The sequence below is a fragment of the Peromyscus californicus genome, unplaced genomic scaffold (assembly GCF_007827085.1).
Source record: "Peromyscus californicus insignis strain IS unplaced genomic scaffold, ASM782708v3 Scaffold_14__1_contigs__length_90479793_seg_2, whole genome shotgun sequence".
Taxonomy (NCBI): domain Eukaryota; kingdom Metazoa; phylum Chordata; class Mammalia; order Rodentia; family Cricetidae; genus Peromyscus; species Peromyscus californicus.
Genome location: NW_026294436.1, coordinates 18,321,465 through 18,340,966, shown reverse-complemented (window position 1 = coordinate 18,340,966; position 19,502 = coordinate 18,321,465). Strand labels below are relative to the sequence as shown.

Here is a 19,502-nt window from a genome sequence, read left to right as displayed (position 1 = left end):
CCAGACTCTGCTCTTTGTCAAGGTCAGCTGGGATCCCAGCATCACTTGGAGCAGGACCTCCATCTCCTTGCTTCCTAGGTGTTAGGGTAAGTAAGGCTGGCGGAGGGCTCAGCCCTCATGTTGGCCTTGCCTCTGTCTCCAGGGCAAGCAGTGAGGGTCCTTGAGATTAGAAAAGAATCTGGTGGCTCGGTGGCGTCTTGGTCACTCTTATTCTCTTCCTGGAAATAGTGAGCAGGCGGTGGCGGAAGCAGTGCCACTCACAGAGACTGAAAACAAACAGGGTTTTAGCCAGGTGTTGCGACACATGCCTGTAATCCCAGCACTCCGGAGGCTAAAGCTGGAGGATCAGACGCTCGTGGTTTTCCTTGGTTATATAATGAGTCTGAGACTAGCCTGGGTTATATGATATCAAATAGCCAGTTGTGTGTGGTGGCACACATCTTTGATCTCAGCACCTGGGAAGCAGAGGCAGGTGGATCTCCATGATTCAAGGCCAGCCTGGGCTACAAAATGATTTTATGGCCAGCCAGGGCTACACAGTGAGATGCTATTTAAAGACAAAACAAAACAACAACAACAACAACAAAAAAACCCAACAACAACAACAACAAAACACCAACAACAACAACAACAAAAAGCAAGAAAAACCCAAGCCAGGAGGTGGTGGCACACCTTTAATCTCAGCACTTGGGAGACAGACAGATCTTTGTGAATTCGAGGCCAACCTGGTCTACAGAGCAAGTTCCAGAACAGCTAGAGCTGTTACACAGAGAAAGCCTGTCTTGAAAAACACAGCAAAAACCAACAAAGAAACAGCAAGGATCCCAGTCCCTCAGTAATGCATCTGGGTCTGTGAGCAAACGCCTTGCCGCCCTGGGCGTTCACAAGGAGCTTCTGTGAGTGCGGTCTCATCCAATTGTGCCAATGGCCTGAGATGTGGGCATGGGCTATTCGTTTCCATTTTTCCTGTGTAGATACTGAGGGTCTGTCCATCACACCACAGAATGCCCGGGCTTGGATTTCTGTGCACTGCCAGGCTGGACAGCAGTGTGTTTGACTTAAATGTTCAGAAAGTGTGGACCGTGAGGATGGCCCTAAGAAGAGGCCATTCATTATGTTGACCCAGGTTTTAGTGTCCTCTGTACTCAGAGGGCCGTCTGTCTCCCACTTGGTTTGGCCTCTGGGTAGGGATACATCATTTGAGAGAAGTCCTCGGCCAAAGCAGACTGGATGACTGAATAAGTGCTCTTTTACCTACAGTGGCCTGGCCACGTCAGGTGACTGGGTGGAGTGCAGGGCAAAGGGCCATCAAGGAAGAAAGCCTGGATTGACCCTGGTGCCCCTAATTTTTCTGCCCCACTGGTTGCTTTGACACAGCCTAGTGCATAGACACAAACACATACATATGCTAATAACCATAGGCCCCAGGTTCCAGCGACTTCTGTAGAAAAGCAGCATGCAGAGTTTAGGTAAGACAGAAAGGAAGCTTTCTCAGGGCGAGGCTATTGGATCATCCTGGACAGTGTGGATCTTCAGAAAGATGTGTGACAGTTTCTAAAAACAGGAGAGCGCTGCTTCTCTTTCTGGTAGTGGGGGTAGGAGTGGAATCAGGGGACTTTCCAAGTGGATGAATGAGGTATGAAGTCACTGGTCCCCAACCCTGATGCAGGAGAACAAAGGAAGAACAATCCAGGCACCTTGACGGGAGGGGGACAAGGCTTGTCGGGCTCTGAGCTGCTGGAGGGCTGGTGAGGCGCAGATCCTCCACAGGGACGCTCAGAGTCCTGGGGAGCTGGGATGATCTTAGGAGGTAAGACTTGTTTTCTCTCTCCATAGTTTATTAGGAGAAATGACAAACATGCAGAAAAACTGCCAGACGTCTGCAGCCAGAGGAGCCATGTGCCTGTCACCTGGAATCTTGTATCCGTCTTGCATCTCTTAGCCATGCCTCCCCACTGCCCACACCCTGGCTGCCCACCAGCCCTCTCGTTTGGATGCATTTCAAAGCAAGGTGAGGCCATCCATCTCCATCTAGACCAACTTTTCAGTGCTGGATCACTGGCCAGTGGCCAGCATTTTTCACAGCTATTTTGAGGCAAATTTTATTCATAATGAAACACACCCATCTACTGCGCAGGACCATATACCTAATTCTGTTGCACATTTACCCTTTGCTAACCCAGGTTACTCTCAACACCCACAGAATATGAGGGTGAACTTCCCTGGGAGCCCAAACCCAAGAAATCCCCATCCTATTCTTACATCATAGCTGTTCTGAGTTTTTTTTCTCTCTCTGGTTTAGTTTGGCTGTTCTGTGACTTCATTCATACAAGTAAACTTTTACAGTATGTTCTTGCAAAGGTCTTCCCTTAGCATATAAGGTTCTGTCTCTGAGAAAGAATTTGCTATATGAAGTCAGACATTTTTTCTTTGTTCAACTCTAAAAATTTGTTTAATTTTTTTTTTTTTTTTAGTTGTTAAGGGTGGAACCCAGAGCCTCCTACAAAGTGCTCCATCACTGACCTATCTCCCCAGCCCCGGACATTTCTCTTAACCACCAAACAATATATCCCCTGGTACACTCTCCATTACATAAGGAAATGATGTGGCTAGCACCTGGATGCCCACTAATGATCTACAGAAGGTCAACAGGGTTGGGTGGAGAGATATCTGTGAGCTGGGCAAGAATTTCAGACCCCAGCTTTCACTTTCTCCTGCTAAAAGACCTCTTGGGGGCAACCGACCCCACCTCCAGGATTCTTCTAATTCAAAATACTTAGTGCTCAAGCTCTCCCGCCTCCCTCACAGAAGCAAGGGATCTGATAAGCAGCCATGCACACAGGATAACTGCTAGTTAGGTCACACTGTGACTGGAGGCCTCCCCAGGGGTTCTCTATTTACTCCTTCAGCCTTTATCTCCCAGCTGATAGGCCCAGTGGCCTCCCAGACTCCCAGACTCCACTGACAACCCCTCAGGAGGGGGAGCATGAACAGTCCCCCCAGGTCCCAAGGCTCAGTTCACCACTCTCGGTGGTGGACACAGGTCCCTTTAAGAAATGTCACAGATTTTAATTCTTCCTCAGACTGGACCCCGGAAGTGCCCAAAGCGTCAGTCTATGATGCCGTGGAGGTGACTTGGGAGTTGACGGTTATATAATGGTCACAGTGGGATAGTAAGCGACTGAACAAGTGATTGCAGGAGTGAACACCTGGGAAGACCCAAAGGAAGTGACTAGAAGACCTCCCACCCCAAATAACAAGGGTTGGGAAAGGGGAGAGGGGAGGGCGGGCCGCTTCAGGGAGCCGTATCCTAGTCATCATCGAGTGTGGCTCAAGAATGCCTACGCAAGAAAGCACCTTCTCCACACCCACACCCCACCCACACCACACCCTCCCGGGTTTACCTGGGAAAAGCCACCTCCCCTGATCTCCCCTCTTCCCTCCCTCTCCTATTCCCAATGCCTTCCCTCCCTCTACCTTCTTCTGCGCCCTCTACCCTCCCACCATCCTCTCCCCCCTTTCCAGGCTCCAGGGGGCATTATTTTCTGGGCTTGGGGTTCTTCGGACTATACACACCCTGCCTAGACTGAGAGGCATAGCTTTTCCTAGACCTTTCAGTTGAAATGTCCCAAGAGACCCAGAAAATTATTCTTAGCACGCCCCTGAAGGGAAGAGCAGGTGGGATGGCGGGGAGGGTGGGAGAGAGTCTGGCCACCAGGCTGGGTGCTGTCCTAAGATACCACACAAGGCACACTAAACCTTCAGGCTGTGTCCTGCGTGACTCCGTTTTGTAAAACAGCAGTTTGCTCCGTTTTGGGTGCTCATGTCCAGGCAGAATGACTCTAGATTTTGTTTATGCACGTAAACAGCCGCTATCGGTCCAGCACAGGTCACAAGGCCCAGACTGATAATAATGTATTTACTTAAATAAAATATTGTCACCTGACAACTTATCAAGTTAAGTCAGGAGCACATGAGTACATGGATGCATCATAGTCATGCCAGGAAGCTAGGCAGAGGCCCTCAGGTACGCGGGACACACCACCAACATGGAGATACTCCTTACTCAGATCACACAAAAGGAGGGCTATCCAACCTGGGGTGCAGTAGCACCCACCTGCCTGCCACCAGACTCTTTGATGCACATGTCATGGCATCCATAAGATCCCAGTGATTGATTGACAGGTGGCAAACTCCTGCCTCTATCTCTGGAGCTCAGCTCCACATGATGGCCTTGCTTGATGAGGCCCACTTAAGTCCATCAATTGCAATTAGTCTGGACTCAGCATGCCCCCAACCAGCCCAGTGCCTTGCAGTATGCTCCAGAGGAGCTCTGTGGCTGAGTTGTGTTCACCTAACTGCAGTGATCCCTCTGCCCTGCCTTCATCAAGTTCCCTCTGGATCCTGTCACCGCTTTAACCCTTTCTGAACTGTCCTCTAATTCATGTGTCATCGTGTGAACTGTAACATATGACCTGGGAGCTGATGTTAGTCATTAACATAGGAAGAACAGAACCTATGCCTGCAGCATATCCATAAATACTAGGTTAGGAGTACTGGTGAAGGAAAGCCAAGGAAATTGACATAATGTGATTTTATTATCCTTCAGCAAATTCATTGTGGAAAGACACAGATGACGAGTCTCTGTTTCAGACAGATCTCTCATGACAGGGTGCCCTGCTCCCAGGAGACCAGCGGAGCCCTGGAAAGCTTGCTTTTGAAACTGCTCAGAGTGAAGGAGTCTGGGTTTTTCTTGGCCACTGGTCAGCATCAGGGGCCACCACAAACCGGCTCAGAACTGTTGGCACTCAGCGCTTCCCTTTCCAAACCTGGGATCCCATGCCCTGTTGCCCTAACCCCCTGTTTCTTCACCCAGATTCCTCCTCCTCATTTGAATAAGCAGTTTTCTTCAGCTTGGCTCTACTTGGGAACCATCTAGAAGATTTAAAAATAAACACGCAGATCCCCAGGCTGTGTTCCTAGGAGTCCAGATCCCTTACACAAGAGGCTTGTCATTCTTATTTCCTGTCAGCTCTTCAGGTGACTCAAGGACAGCAAAGCCCTGCCTCACCTTAATCTTGTTTTCTCTGCCCTCTTCCCCAAGTATGTATCTCTGTTTCCCAGCACAGATGACCAGATGTTGATCGGCAGCTGGCAACTTTTCACCTTAATGGTTTTAGACTCTCGCCTTCTTGGAAACCTTCAGCCGTCTCTCAGCTGCTCTGTCTGGTGACGGAGACACAGCATCTTGACCACTCGTTGCGTAAATCACGTCCCTGTGGCCTGTGCGGCCCCTAGCTGACCAAGGTTTTAGTGAGTAGAGCAGTTTGAGTGGGAGTACTCTACCATTTTGATCACTCAGAAGGAATGGTCAAGGTGGGGACTGGCTTCTTAGAGGTCCCCAGTCTCAGGACTAACCAAGCTTTGAACAAGTGGCCTCTCCACGCCCCCTGCCCTCACAACCCCATGTTTTGTTCTCTAGAGTTCTCAAGCTGAGGAGAAAGTACTGGTACTCGATACCATTCCTAACTCAGCCTTGTCTTGGGCTGTTCCCTTAATCAGTTCCCCTACTAAGCAGTGTAAACAATGATGCCATTTTGGCCCGTCCCTCCACAGAAGAAATTGGGTACCGCATCAACAAACCTCATTACATTGCTGAGTTATAACCCTACCCCTACTTAACCTGACCAGGACATCTCCGTGGTGTGGTGTGTGCACGTGTGTGTGTGTGTGTGTGTGTGTGTGTGTGTGTGTGTGTGTGTGAGAGAGAGAGAGAGAGAGAGAGAGAGAGAGAGAGAGAGAGAGAGAGAGAGAGAGAGAGAGACTAGGTAGAGGATTAAGTTGAGCAGGACCTAACACCTAACCCCAGAATAAAATTCCAACCCCAGGGAAAGGGAGAGTTGGGGACATTGCTGTAGCTTTACAAATGGCAACCATGTCTTAAGGCTCACTCTGAACGGAGAAAAGAAACTGTACAAGTGTGCATGTTTGAGTGACATACCTGCGTTATAGCTTGCGAGCTATTTCCTTCTTCTCTGACAGAGGACAAATAAAGGATTTCTACAGAAGAGTGACTGGAGCCCGTACGAAACTAATTTGAAAAGTCAAGGGTAATTCTCGCTCGCTTGGTGCTTACTTTTCTCTTTTGCCAGTGACCTCATTCTAAGAGCTCAGGCCTTTCATCTCCCTCCAGTTTAGCTCAGATCCAGGCGGGGGTGGGGTGGGCGTGGGGTGAGGGTCAGGCGTGAGATTTTGAGAAAGTCAGAGGCCAAGAAAAAAAATCCCCTCTCCAAGAAGCCTGGAGCTCCCTGATGCAGCTGGCAGGGACTGCCTGAGTCTTACCTTGGCGTGGCTGCGGGCAGCTTACTCCCTGGAGCTTCGGGGGAGCATCATGGCGGAACATCAGTCCAGCTGAGGGGCATTCTCCCGTGCCAGGAAGGAGCAGCCTGACTCCGCCTGGGCTAGGGTCAGACTGTTGCTTCTCCAGGCCTGGGATCTGTGGCAGCTCCTTGATTTTCTCCTCCACTACACATCCTATGCTCCTCCCGTGATTTTACGTCCCCATGTCTCTCAGACTTCCACCAGACACAGAATACTCTTTTTTTGTTTGTTTGTCGAGACAGGGTTTCTCTGTGTAGTTTTGGTGCCTGTCCTGGATCTCACTCTGTAGACCAGGCTGGCCTCGAACTCACAGAGATCCGCCTGCCTCTGCCTCCCGAGTGCTGGGATTAAAGGTGTGCGCCACCACCGCCCGGCTTTTTTTTTTTTTTTTTGGTTTTAACACAGAATACTCTTTACTAATTACATATACACTTTTTGATTCTGAAACTAATTCTTGCTCACTATAAAAATTCAAACAAGACGATAATGTACCAATAAAAAACCTAACAAAAGTCCCCATTATATTATTTTCCTGAGATATCTGGCCGTAGCAGCTGGGTGGAAGACTTCTAGATCCTTCTCTAGGCATGCACAGCTATGACAGCCATGCTTTTGATTTTATACCTTTGCTCCTAGGGTCTAATCTGCTCTCTGGAATGTTCTCTTTTCTGTTTCTGTACAGCTTTCTGAATGAGGCACACTGCTGCTACCATGCCCTCCCAGCCCTCAGCCTTGACCTGGTACCTCTCCTCTCCCCGAGCCCCTGCCTAGCCTTATTATAGCATCTTGGGCAACAAGTGATCAATTGTTGCTTGCTTTTGTGTCTGTCTTCCATTAGAGCGCACATTAGTGACCAAGAGATGAGGGCCAGGGTAGACCCCAGTGGAAGCCACAGCCTCTGGGCTTTGTTGGACCGTGATGTTCATTTCTATATACCCAGCATCAACCTAGCAGAGAGTTCAGGGTACCTGGACATCACTCAGGAGGAAGACTGATTAGAGATATCTTTATCTGGAAGTCAATGGCTAGTAGCTTCACTCAGTCCTCAGAAGGAGGTGGGAATCCACTTGATGGATGAGGTTGGTTTGCAGCAAAACCAGGCTGCTGGACATAGGTTGAAGCTACCCTGAGGTGGGATGGGCTGGTGCACACACAGTAGCCGGCTGAATCTAGTTGTCTGGTCTGCAGTATTGAGGGGTTGGAGCAGTGGTTCTTCTCAGCCTAAAGCTTCAGGGGTACTGGAGGTGTGGAACACTCAGGATCTTCCTTGAGATACAGGGAGGCAGAGCTTGTGGAACACAGGGAAGCCTTGTAGATCACTAAGGGCCCTTTCTCAGGGTACAGGGAGGCAGAGCTTGTGGAACACAGGGAAGCCCCATAGATCACTAAGGGCCCTCTCTCAGGGCAGAAATCAGCCATTACCCTGCCTTTGCCTTGCTTTGCCCAGTGATCAGGTATCTTTATGAATGAGACAGCCAGTCCGTTTGGTGTCCTGAGATTGAGTGAACCATCTGCCACTGTAGAAGCTAGCCAGGTCAGTCAGGCTGGATGTTTGACTCTTCTCTGAGACGTTCCTGCCTTTTGCTTTTCTGGCTATTACATCTCTGACCCCTGGGTTGGGGATGGTGGAAGAGACTTTTACTCTTCTGTGATGGCCACTGCCTGGCTCTTGGCTCTCCAGTGCCCCCACCTCTATTGGCCTATTATGGATGGCTTAGCTCTCACCAGACCCCTTGGCTTCCTAGCCCAGGGTCGTCAGCCTTCTCTGGGGGCTTGGTTAGAAGAGCTGGGCAGATCTCACCCCAGCACTATGCCATCCATGGGGTATGGGCTTAGGAACCTGCATTCCAGTAAGTTCCTCAGAGTCCTTAGGGACAATCGGGTCTGCAGCCACCACATGAGATCACCACACTGCTCTGCGCTGGAGAGCATTGGTCTCCTCGGATGCCAGGAAGGAGTCTGGGTTGGTGGCGGTGAGATAAGACTGGCTGGGTGAGCAGAAACCCAGGCAGGAAGGCATTTCCCTGGCCGGATGCCCTGGGAGCAGAAAACTGCCTTCTCACCTCTGGGCCCGTTGTGTTACCACTTCTCAAGTGCTCACTCCCATCACAAGCCAACCAGGAGCGCAAGGTTCATGCCCAAAGAGGAAACCTGAGGAAAGGCGTGGACGTGGGCCAAGGAGAGTGAGGAAGTAGGGGAAATTCTTTTGTAGAGTTACTAATTCCAGAGAAAAATGAGGGGGCACTTTATCACCATCCAAGAACTTGGGAGACTTGTTAGACTTCTGACCAAATAATTGGAGACTGAAGGTCGGCTGAAAGGAAGGAGGCGGGATGAGAAGGGACTTGTGAGGCACTGACCCTGGTCGGGGAAGACGACTATGGAAGCTTCTAGTCTTGGGCTTTTTGAGGGTAGTTTTTTCAGTTGTTACTCAATGTGACCTAGGGTCTACTAACGCCTGGCACTTAATCAGTGTAGGGGTGAGAACCACGAACAAGGGGCACTGGATCCTTCTTTCAGGTGCCGAAGGTCACACAGAAGGTCATATCCTGCCTACCTGGCAGCCTCCTTGTCCCCGTCCAGAGTTAGCTATCTGGCTGGCACACACAGGTGCAGCTCTTGCTCAAGCCGGACTTGGGCCGCAGGGGGAGTTTGTGAGAGGAAGAGCTGTGTTGGGGATTGGATGGGAGTGGGAGGCAGTGCCTAGCAGGCTGGAAAGCCCTCTAGTGGGGTTTCCTTCCTCCCTGAGGTCCCTGCCTGTGCCAACTACCTCCATGGCTCATACACACACACACACACATCTAGAAAGCTGACCGACTGCCAGCCTTTTAGTGTGTCACCACATTTCCACAGGAGCCTCCCCCATGACTCAAAGGCCTGTCATGTGGCCAAGCTGAGCAACCCGGGATGTCCCTGGAGCGCGGATGGTCTTGTTAGGGAAAGCTCCTGACTCACTACATGTGTTCCAGTCCAATTGGCCAGGCCTATGAAGTGTTTCCATAGACACCTTGGTCCCCACTGGAAACCTGACCTCTCAGATGCTCAGCTCAGGCTCCTTTGAAGAGCCCGTGGGGACCATCTCTCAGCACCCTGACCCACAATTCTTTTTTTTTTTTTAAGTGTGTCTATAGACCAGTACCCACCCTGGGAGGAACACAGGAAGGGTGTCTGTTGTCACCTTGTAGAGTGACCTGGAACTCTATACAAGAAGCAGGGAAAGAATGATTCAAACCCTGTCCCCGAGGGAACGGGAGCAGAAACTTGGGTATTCCAGGCCCGTGTCCAAGGGTTCCTGAGTCACTGGTAACCTCAGGTAAGTTCTGGAACCCCTGGGCTCTCCTTCAAAATGGGGAGATGATCCGTAGCTCCCAGTGAGGGCCGACTGGGCGCTGGGTGCTTAGTGTACCTCACCTCGTCAGACCTCCTAGCCTGCGAGGCAAGACCACTGTTGTCACTTTTGGATAAAGGAAGAAGCTGAAGTGAAGAGGAACCGTCTAGGGACAGGGATAAGCTTAGCCACAGCCCGGCCAAGTCCTTCCTTTCAGTGGTTGGGAAGTGACACCGTAGTCGGGCAGCCTCAGGCTTCCTGGAGACTGGTCCTCTCACACAGCGCCTGTGCCACGGTGGCAGCTGGGTGACTGGAGACGCGTTCTCTTTCTGCTCACGATGCTGCTCACCCTGAGCCAGCCGCCGGCTGTGCCTCTGCACTGCACGTCTGCCCAACCCCGCACGTCCTCTTTGCCCTTCAGAACATCCGGTCCGCTGTCTGTCCAGGGCCGCTCCTGCCGCAGGCACAGGCAGGAACGGGGGCTTGAGCCGGTTCTGAGGCTCCCGCGGCGTCCTGTAGCTGGGGCGTGGGCAGGACGGGACCGTGTCCACCAGCGGAGGGGGCTGTGGAAGGCCAGGTCCTCCTAGGGCCACGCATGACCCAACGCCGCTGGACAGGGATTCTGAGGACTCAATGGGGCACAGCCAGTGTTGGATGAGGTGGGTCAGTCACTCACTCACTCAGTTGCCCACTCACTCACTCATTCACTCACTCACTCACTCACTCACATTATTAACTCATTCATTCATTCACTCACTCACTCATGTAGTCTTCACTCATTCCTTCATTTACTCACTCCTCATTTAGTCTTCACTCATCATTTATTCACTCACTCACTCACTCCTTCATTCACTCACTCCATTTAGTCTGCACTCACTCCTTCCTCATTCACTCACTCACTCCTTCATTCACTCACTCCATTTAGTCTGCACTCACTCCTTCCTCATTCACTCACTCACTCATTCATTCACTCACTCCCCATTTAGTCTGCACTCACTCATTTAGTCTTCACTCATCACTTATTCACTCATTCATTTATTCCCTCGCTCACTCCTCATTTAGTCTACACTCACTCCTTCCTCATGCACTCACTCATCGGTTCAGCCATGTTTTTCCGCCACGTTGAGGATCTATGTTTGCTGTGTAGACACGGTACTGACTGTACGTGTGAGCTCAGAGGCCAGGGCACCGGCCAGGGACAGGGAGCAGGAAGTGAGTGGCCCTTACAATAATAGACCAGAGGACTGAAGGACACCTACATTTTGGAGGCAAGGATGTCCCCTAAGGAGATCTTGAGGTGAGGTCTAGCCTGAGACCCAAAGCATGCGTAAAGGGGCTTCTGTGAGACTGGGGGCAGGAAACAGGGATGTTCCAAGTGGGCAGCGGCGGGAGAGCAAGTCACCAGTCAGCATTCTGCTACTGTGTTCTCCATGCCATCCTAGGCTCTCACCTTTGACCTTTTTGTTTTCTAAGCACTTGTGATCTGGGCTCACCCCCAGGGCACTCAGCTCCCGTTTCCTCTCCAGTGGGCAGCCCCGGGGTGTGGGCACCACGGCAGCTGCTCTGCCCACTGCCCTGCCGTCTCGGTGGCTCATTCCCTTGGGCGGTAACTGGAGAAGAGGTGGCAGGTGAGCTGTGAGGAACATCCTGGCACAGGGTCTGTCCTGGAGACCATGGAGAGCAAGCCTTTGTCCTGGTGGCCTGTAATGAGTTTCAGGAGAGAGCTTCAATATTTGATGCAAACAGAGACGACAAAGGATGTGAAGGACCATTATGAGCTGACCAAAGAGGAGCTAATCCTCCTGGTTGGGAGGGATTCAAGTGCCTGGCGGGCCCTGGGGGGGTGTTGCCGTGTACCAGCAATTGTGAGAGAGAATGGTGCAGGAGGGAGACAATCCCTCCACAGAGAGAGGCAGTGAGAGACACTCCCTGGAAGGTAGTGGGCGGTGAAAAGGGATGGCACCTGTCTCACAAGCCCAGAGACACGGGGTGACACTCCCTGTACCCCCATGTCCCCGAACTCTGTGCCTGGAACAGCAGCTCTCTCTGTGAAATCTGGATTGCCTTGTGAGCTGCCCTTTGCTGGGGTCACTTGGGTCTGGATATGCCAATGAGAGTGAAGGTCAACCCGGCCTCTTGGTTCTCTGCCCTCTGCCTCCCTCCAGCTCTTTCTATGTCCTCATCTCCTTCAGATCTGGGGACAAAGAAAGTGGAAAACAGCTGTGCTCGTATGCTGCTAGCATGGAGAGGTTGTATTGCGGGGGTCTATTCTTAGCTCTCCTCAGATCGGCCAGTGATCTCATCTGACACATTAGTGTTCCATTCAGTCACCAGGACTGAGTCTTTGCTGGAGGTAGTTGGTAGAGGGCTTTCCCCAAGTCCCTTCCAAAGGTGGGTTCCGGTGGGAGCGGAGCCGACCAAAGGAAGACTGGAGACCTCACCTCTTCAAGCTTTTCTTTGCGTTAGCTTTGTGGGCTCCTGCTGGGATTGCCTCTAGACTCCCCCAGGGCTTCAAATTTCGGGGGTTGTAAATACAGAACTGTGGCTGGTTTGCATAAATTTGCATAACACTGTGTAATTTGCTCGGGCAGGATTATTCCTTTTTCTAGAAAATTTCCAATTCAATGTTTTCCTTCCTAAAAGTTCCTCTTTGTTGCAATTTTCTTTGGAATTTAAGATATTTTAGTTTATTTTTATTATAAGACAAGGTCTTGTCTCAGGCTGGCTGTGAGCTCATGGTGCCTCAGTTTCCCAAGTGCTGGGATTACAAGGATGTACCACCCTGTCAGATTTCTTCTGATTCTGGTTAGTGTCCTAAAATGTCATGTGCCCCCCCCACCCCATCCCCCGTAGGAAAAGAGGACAGTAGAGATGTGATGAAGGAAAACCAGAAGAGAAGGCCTGTAGACATCTGAGTTGGAGAAGGGCAGTGTCTAGGGCCTTGGCCAGGTCTTAGAACTCCCTCTGGTTCTAGGATGCTCAAGAATCCCCCCTCCCAAAAAAAAAAAAAAAAAAAAAAAACCAAAAAAAGAGGCATGGAGGGTGTTCTCGGGACACCTTCCTTTTCCAGAGCAGCCACACAGCAAAACCCTAAGAGCTGGACTCTCAGGCCACACTGTGGCAGAGGTGGGTCTACATCTCAGATCCAGACCAGCTTCAGGGAGCAGGGGCTGGCTTTAAGTGCACCCTTCAAACCACCCCACTGACCCTGGCAGCAAAAAGACGCTCTCCTGAGTCAGCGGGGTGGGAAGAACTCTGGCCCCTCTCACAGGGAAGGGCTGGAAATTGATCTGTTTTTTCTACTTACAGCCAAGGATCATTGTATGGAAGATAAATGAGGTCTGTTTCTGTGGAAGAGAAACACCTGCTACAAAGTCCGGCCAGCTGAAGGACTTGTTTCGCCCCCTCTCGGCTTCCTCTCCGATTTCATGAGAGCATCTCAAAGCTCTTCCCATCCTTCCTTCTTGTTTTCCAGTTTTTTTTTTTTTAAAAACCTCACATTGTCGTACCTATTATTTGTAAACTTCCATGCTATTTAAACAGTTATTAATTATAATACCCCACCAAAGCAATAGCATCCCCCTAAAATGTACATCAGGCCACATTGCTCCATTGTCTGGAGAGCATCCTTCCCCAGTGGGCCAGGCCCTGTGTGGTATGGGTGCAGCCTCCCCCCCCACCCCCCCTCCCCCATCCTCACCCTCTGCTCCTGGGGCGCCTCCTGCTTGCCTGGGGGCCTCCCTGACAACTTCACATCTCAGTTCCTTTGCTCTTGTTCGCTCTTTCTCCAGGAAATCTTGAAGGCCAGTGTCTCCTCACCAGGGCTTGGCAATGATATCCCTGCTCCCAGAATCCTCCTTTAGCTCCCAGCCTAGGATCCCTGGTTACACAGTGACAACTGTCTTATTTATGTGGTGACCTATCTACTCGGCTTTCCATATGGCCAGAGACTTCTGGTGCTTTGTTCATGGGTGTCTCCAGTCTCTGGCACAGAACATAAGCATGTAGCAGATGCTCAAAAATACATACACGCACACATACATGCATTTTAAAGCATTTATTTTATTATTTTTAATTATGTGTGTGTGTTGCGGGGAGATGCAGAGCCTGTGGAGGTTGGAGGTGTTGAATCCCCTGGAGTTGGAGTTACAGGCAGTTGTGAGCTACCCAGTGTGGGTGCTGGGAACCTAACATAAGTCCTCTGAAAGAGCAGTAAGTACACTTAGCTGCTGAGCCATCTCTCCAGCACACACACACACACACACACACACACACACACACACACACACACTCCTCTTTGAGACAGTATCTTGTTGTTTAGCTGGCCTTGAACTTACGATCCCCCTGCCTCATCCTTCCAAGACTGGAATTATTGGTATGCATTACCACACTCATCTAAGAAATACTTGTTAAATGAATGAGAAAGTGTGACTGAGTTGGGACAGGTGACAGATCACAGATTTTGGAGTCCGAGAGTTACAGCATTGGCTCTGTCACTCACTGATGGACAGTCATGGGCAAGTTACTCACCTCTCTCAGCCTCTGTCCCTCCCTTGACAGGGACAGTAATAACTTCCATATCGAAAATTAATTCCAGCACCATGCTTGTGTCTGCCAGCGTCTGGCACTGGTAGGAGCCCATCAAACGGTAGTCATTAACGTAATAAGCACACGGTACGTCATACTTACTGTACCAGGCTCTGTTCTGCCCCAGATATTATCCAGTTTATTGAATGACACAGAGATCTGCAAGCCATGAAGAAATCATGGTGCATATAGATAACCAAATTCGACAAGAGCAAAGTGGTCGAACCTATCCCCTGGATGAGCACTTTACAGTTTACAGACCGTTCACACCTAGCTCACTTCATCACCTCCTGAGCTGCTGAGGTCGGCAGGACTGGCCTCGGTACCTCTGTTTTACCACAGTAGAGCAGGAGCTGAGGAGGCGGCCCAGGGTGGCACTTCTCCCTTGTTCTGCCTGACTCTTCTCCCCTAGCACGCCACCGTGGCGGTTTCAGGAACACTAGCTCCCGGGCACTCTGCTCTGTGCACGCTTCCCGCTCCAGCTCGTACATGCCAAATCCTCTGTTACTCTACGGAGAAAAGCAAATGAAGTGAAAAGAGAGAAGTGGTTGCGGAGCCGGGCTTCGAACCTCTCAATCGGGAGGCCCATTAGCCAAGGAGGGGCTCGGTCCTCGGAGTTCAGCCCTGCCACACACTAGCTGTGCAACTCCGGGGAGTTAATTAGCTTCTCCGTGACTGCCTTCGCCCACCTGCGCATCGGAACGATGATACACCTAGTTTGTGGCTCTGTTGTGAAGCCTGCTCAGAACAGCACCTGGTGCGTACAGTGAGCTTCAGCACACATTTGATCCCCAAATTACTACCTCAGTCCCAAACCTAGTGTTCTTTTTCCATAACCTAAGTATAAAAGTTCGTGGATTCTCAATCACCAGCATGTTCATAATTTTATATATATATATATATATATATATATATATATATATATATATATATATATGTATATAGAATGTATATAAGAATATGTATTTATGAGTATATATATACACACATATATAAATAAAATCTTTATAGAGCCTTGTGAAATCAGCAAGAAGTAGTTGCCACCCTTTCACGGAGCAGAAAACCAAAGTTGGGAATGAAGAGTCTATTCAAGGTCACGCAGGTGTGATTTAGGAGGTGGCTGCTTTGCTCATGACTCGGTAGGTAAGTCCCTGCTCACATCTACTCTGAAATAGAATATACTTCAGCCTCTTCCAGATGTGCAAATGCATTTGATTTCCTCTGATCGTGTCCTATCAATACAGGCAAGACCAAGGCTCCGGGCCATTTTGCATCGAGGAAAACTGCAGAATCCAGAGGGTCCACCTGGAGTTTTCCGGCAGCCAGCCAATCTCCTCTCAATAAGCAGACATTTCCATGAGCGGCTGTTGTGGACCCAGGGCTGTGCCCGGAATCATGGGGAGAGGGGAGATCATGAGATTTTTTTTTTTTTTTGCACAGGATCTGTGGTCTAGTTTAGAAGAGGGGGCTGCTCCTTCTCGGAACTCAGATTCTTGGGTTTGTGGCTCAAGATTCTGGGAAGCTGTGAGTATGAATGATGCTCTAATTTCAAGTTTTCATTTGCTTGCCAGAGAATTCGAATTCCAGAGTTATCCAGGAAAGAAGATGTGGAGCTAGGGAAAGAATCCATGAACATGTTCATCTGTTTCCTCATTAATTCATTCATTCATTCATCCATCCATTCTTTTATTGTGCCCTTCATGGACAGTAGAGATCCCCAGGCTTATGGCTGAAGTCACAAACATTTATTTTTTCATTAGAGAGTGTTAGTTTCTGTAATCAAACCCAAATAGCTAAGACACATACTAAACACAATATATTACTCTTCACTCATAGACTTAAAACAAGTGCCCCCACCAAACCCAGGGGGTATATGTCTTTAATCCTAGCACTTCAGCACTTGGGGGTGGGGAGCAGAGGGAGGCAGATCTCTGTGAGTTTGAGACTAGCCTGGTCTACAGAGTGAGTTTTAGGATAGCCAGGGCTACACAGAGAGACACTGTCTCAATAAAGCCAAACAGCACCAAATTAAATGCCCCCATAACTTTATCACAAATGTTTGTTGAGCACCTACTATGTGCTGGGCATGCAACACACAGGATAAGCTTAGGGCGTGGTGTAGGTTTTGAAATTGGGTTATTTGAGTCATGAAAAGGTCTGTGCACTCACACCCACCCATGATACACAGCTTCATGATAAAATGACCTCACCACCAGCTGGAGTGATACAGCATTTCCACTCGGCCTAGTCACCTCGCATGCCTCTCCAGTCCCATTGCCCTGCTCCCCCTTCTCCTAACTCCCACTGACACTTGGGGTGCACAGCCCCCTTAATTTGATGTTTAGGGTTTTGCTTTGTCACATATGTTTTTGACCCACAGAGAGAGAAGACCCCATTTAATTTTGCTTGGCCTGGACTTGACGACAGCACCCTGCAATGTATCTTCCTCAGCCTGCTCTCCTTCCCACGCTCTGAGGGTCGCCTCGTTCACGCCTGTGGGGATCCTCTACTCATTCCCTCAGCATGGAATTCCACCGGCAACTAGATCACACTTTGTTTATCTGGTTTTCTCCTGAAGGTTATCTAGGTTATTTCCATTTTTTTTTTCTTTTTCTGTTACAAACAATGCCACCTCTTAATCCGGTCCTTTGATGTACCCAGCAGGAGTGTTAGGTGTACAGGGTGGAACTGTGGAGCCTTTGGGCCCATTTTGCTTAATACAAACTAAAAGTAGTTGTACCTGTTTGATAAGTGAAATATCCCCCGGTAGTGGGTAACTCCATCGATACAACAAATCAGATCAGGCCAAATCAAACTGAATTAAAGTCCAGGTTTTAATCTGAGCAAAGCATTCCTCGGATGGTCCTGGGGTGGTCCGGGGGTGGTAGGGGGAGAGAAACCACAAGGCCAGTCTCCGGGCTGGGTCTTAAATACCATGTAGGCATGGTCTTGAGCATCTCAAGGGGAGGAGCCGCCACTTGGCGGGCTTTCTCAGTGGTGGGGTCTGGAGAGAGATGGGGCCAAGGTGGGGCTTCCGCCTAAACACTTTTAAAACTGAAGGAGCAGGCAGCTGGAGAGCTGACTCAGCAGTCAAGAGCACTTGGTGCCCTTGCATAGGACCAAGGTTCGGCTCACAGCACCCACATGGCGCTTCACAGCCGTTTGTAACTCTAGTTCCAGGCTCTCTGGCCCCTCCCTCTTCTGCTCCACAGCGTTAGGCACACATGTGGTGCCTGGACAGACACACAGGCAAAATACTCCTACATGTAAAGCAAACCAATCTTTAAAAACGAAACAAAACAGGCCGGGCAGCAGTGGTGCACACCTTTAATCCCAGCACTCGGGAGACAGAGGCCTCTGTGACTTCGAGGCCAGCCTGGCCTACAAAGTGAGTTTCAGGACAGCCAGAGTTGTTACACAGAAACACCCTGTCTTGAAAAACAAATACAACAAAACAAAAATTAAACAAAACAAAACCGAAGGAAATCCTTTTGAAGGGCTCTTTGGGCTCAGGTTAGGGGGCTCTATTGACTCACTAGAACGTCCTGAACCTGACCTTGGGAGATATCTAAGCATATCATTTACATGGTAATTCACAGAGCACGGCACACTTTTGATCGTTTATCTCAGAGCTGAGCCTCTGAGGTTGGAAACACAGGCTGTTATTGACTGACCCTTCGGAGAAACTTGACTTCTGGTTTGACACAGGAGAACCAAGAAAGACGGAGGTGGAAGCTTGGCATTTGTGCCGTGGCATGTGGGCTTGGAGAGATTTATTCTCGTGCCCTTCTATTTAGAACTCAGTTCATCAGCCTTGGCATCAAGGCCATGGCTAAGTTCCGGTGGAGATGATCGCTCCTCTCTCCAGTTCTTTTTCCTCCGCTGTCCCACCAATAGTTATTATCCTTCTTTTTAATTTTTGGCTGAGTAATACCTTCAAAGAGGTGGAAATTCAAAATGAAGGACAGCACTTTGGAAAGACTCAATCCTACTTGCCCAGAGTCCCCTATGAAAGGTAACCCACTTTTATTAATTTCTCAGCTGCCCTCCTAGAATTCTCTTTATGTAAAAGTTACTGTGCAAATTTTCTATGATAGAATAGATAGAGTATTATTATATCCGTGTTTCTGACATGGAATTTTCAAGTATCAATGCACCGTGAGTTAAGAACGGTTGTGTCAACAGCTGTGATTGCATTCACAAGACCAAGCCAGCCTACATCCCATAGAGGATGGGGTGGGGCAGGAATCATGAAATCCCATCAACATTGGCAGTTGGTGACTGGGGGAGGGGTGGTGTCAGTTTTCTCCAGGGATGCAGCCACTGGGAGGCTGCCATGCTCCAGGAGATGCTTCCACACAGGCAGCACTAGAGGGGCTCAAAGGGTTCTAAAAAGAAAGCACATTGAGTTGGGAGGGGAAAATGGCAGGGGTGAGACATAGGGGGGCGTGGAAGGGGTGGGAATGGGGGGGGTGGACTTGATCAAAACACGTGAAATTCTCAAAACAGAAACGGTGAAACAAAAGGTAATGAGGTTTTTTAAATCTTAATCAAATTTATGTATTTATTTTAAAAAAAATAGCTACGCAATAGTCCATCGTCTCTCACTAATGTTCATTTATCCCCTACTGTCCACCTATCTATACAGCTGAGGGCCAAGGGGAGGGTTTAAAATGATGAATCAAAACACGCCTTCCCTAGGGACTGGGAGCCCGAGGCAGAAGAATATCAAGTTCAAGGCTGTGTATCAATAACAACAACAAAAGACGAAACTCAAAATAAATAAATAAATAAATAAAAAATAAAAACCAAACCCCAAAACAACGAAAAGTACCTCTTCCCCCCAACAAAAACAGAAGTAGGTCCTGCCTTCAAGGGGACCACAGAGGAAGCGTGGCCAACAATAGCAGCTGCTTCTGGAGTGCCAAAGGCTCTTCAGCACTGCTCTGGACCAGGGGAGGATGAGGGCAGAAAGAGCCGTGCAAGTCCCCGGCTGTGGCTCTCCTGCCGGAGTAGAGCTGCTACTGGCCATTGCGACCAGAGAGAACAGGGCGGCTGCTATGGCCTCTGCCAGACTTGGACCATCGACAAGGCTGCACCGGGGGTGCCAGAGCCAGGTGTCTGACTGCAGGTAGAGCTGGAGAAGCTGCCTGTGGCTGAAGGCTAGCCAGGCCACCGACTGGGCAGCGGTGGGAGAGCTCTGTTA

The 19,502-nt window shown here is 49.7% G+C and overlaps 1 protein-coding gene across 1 annotated transcript in view; it reads right to left on the bottom strand.

Annotated features, from left to right (window-relative positions):
* The window catches only part of Slc26a9 (solute carrier family 26 member 9), a 51,514-nt gene extending 36,727 nt beyond the window's left edge, over nt 1-14,787 (bottom strand). The window contains 3 exon segments of the mRNA XM_052736695.1: nt 10,059-10,228; nt 11,160-11,319; nt 14,623-14,787. Coding sequence (XP_052592655.1) covers nt 10,059-10,228; nt 11,160-11,319; nt 14,623-14,787 — 495 coding nt within the window.
* Between the last annotated feature and the right edge of the window lie 4,715 nt (nt 14,788-19,502).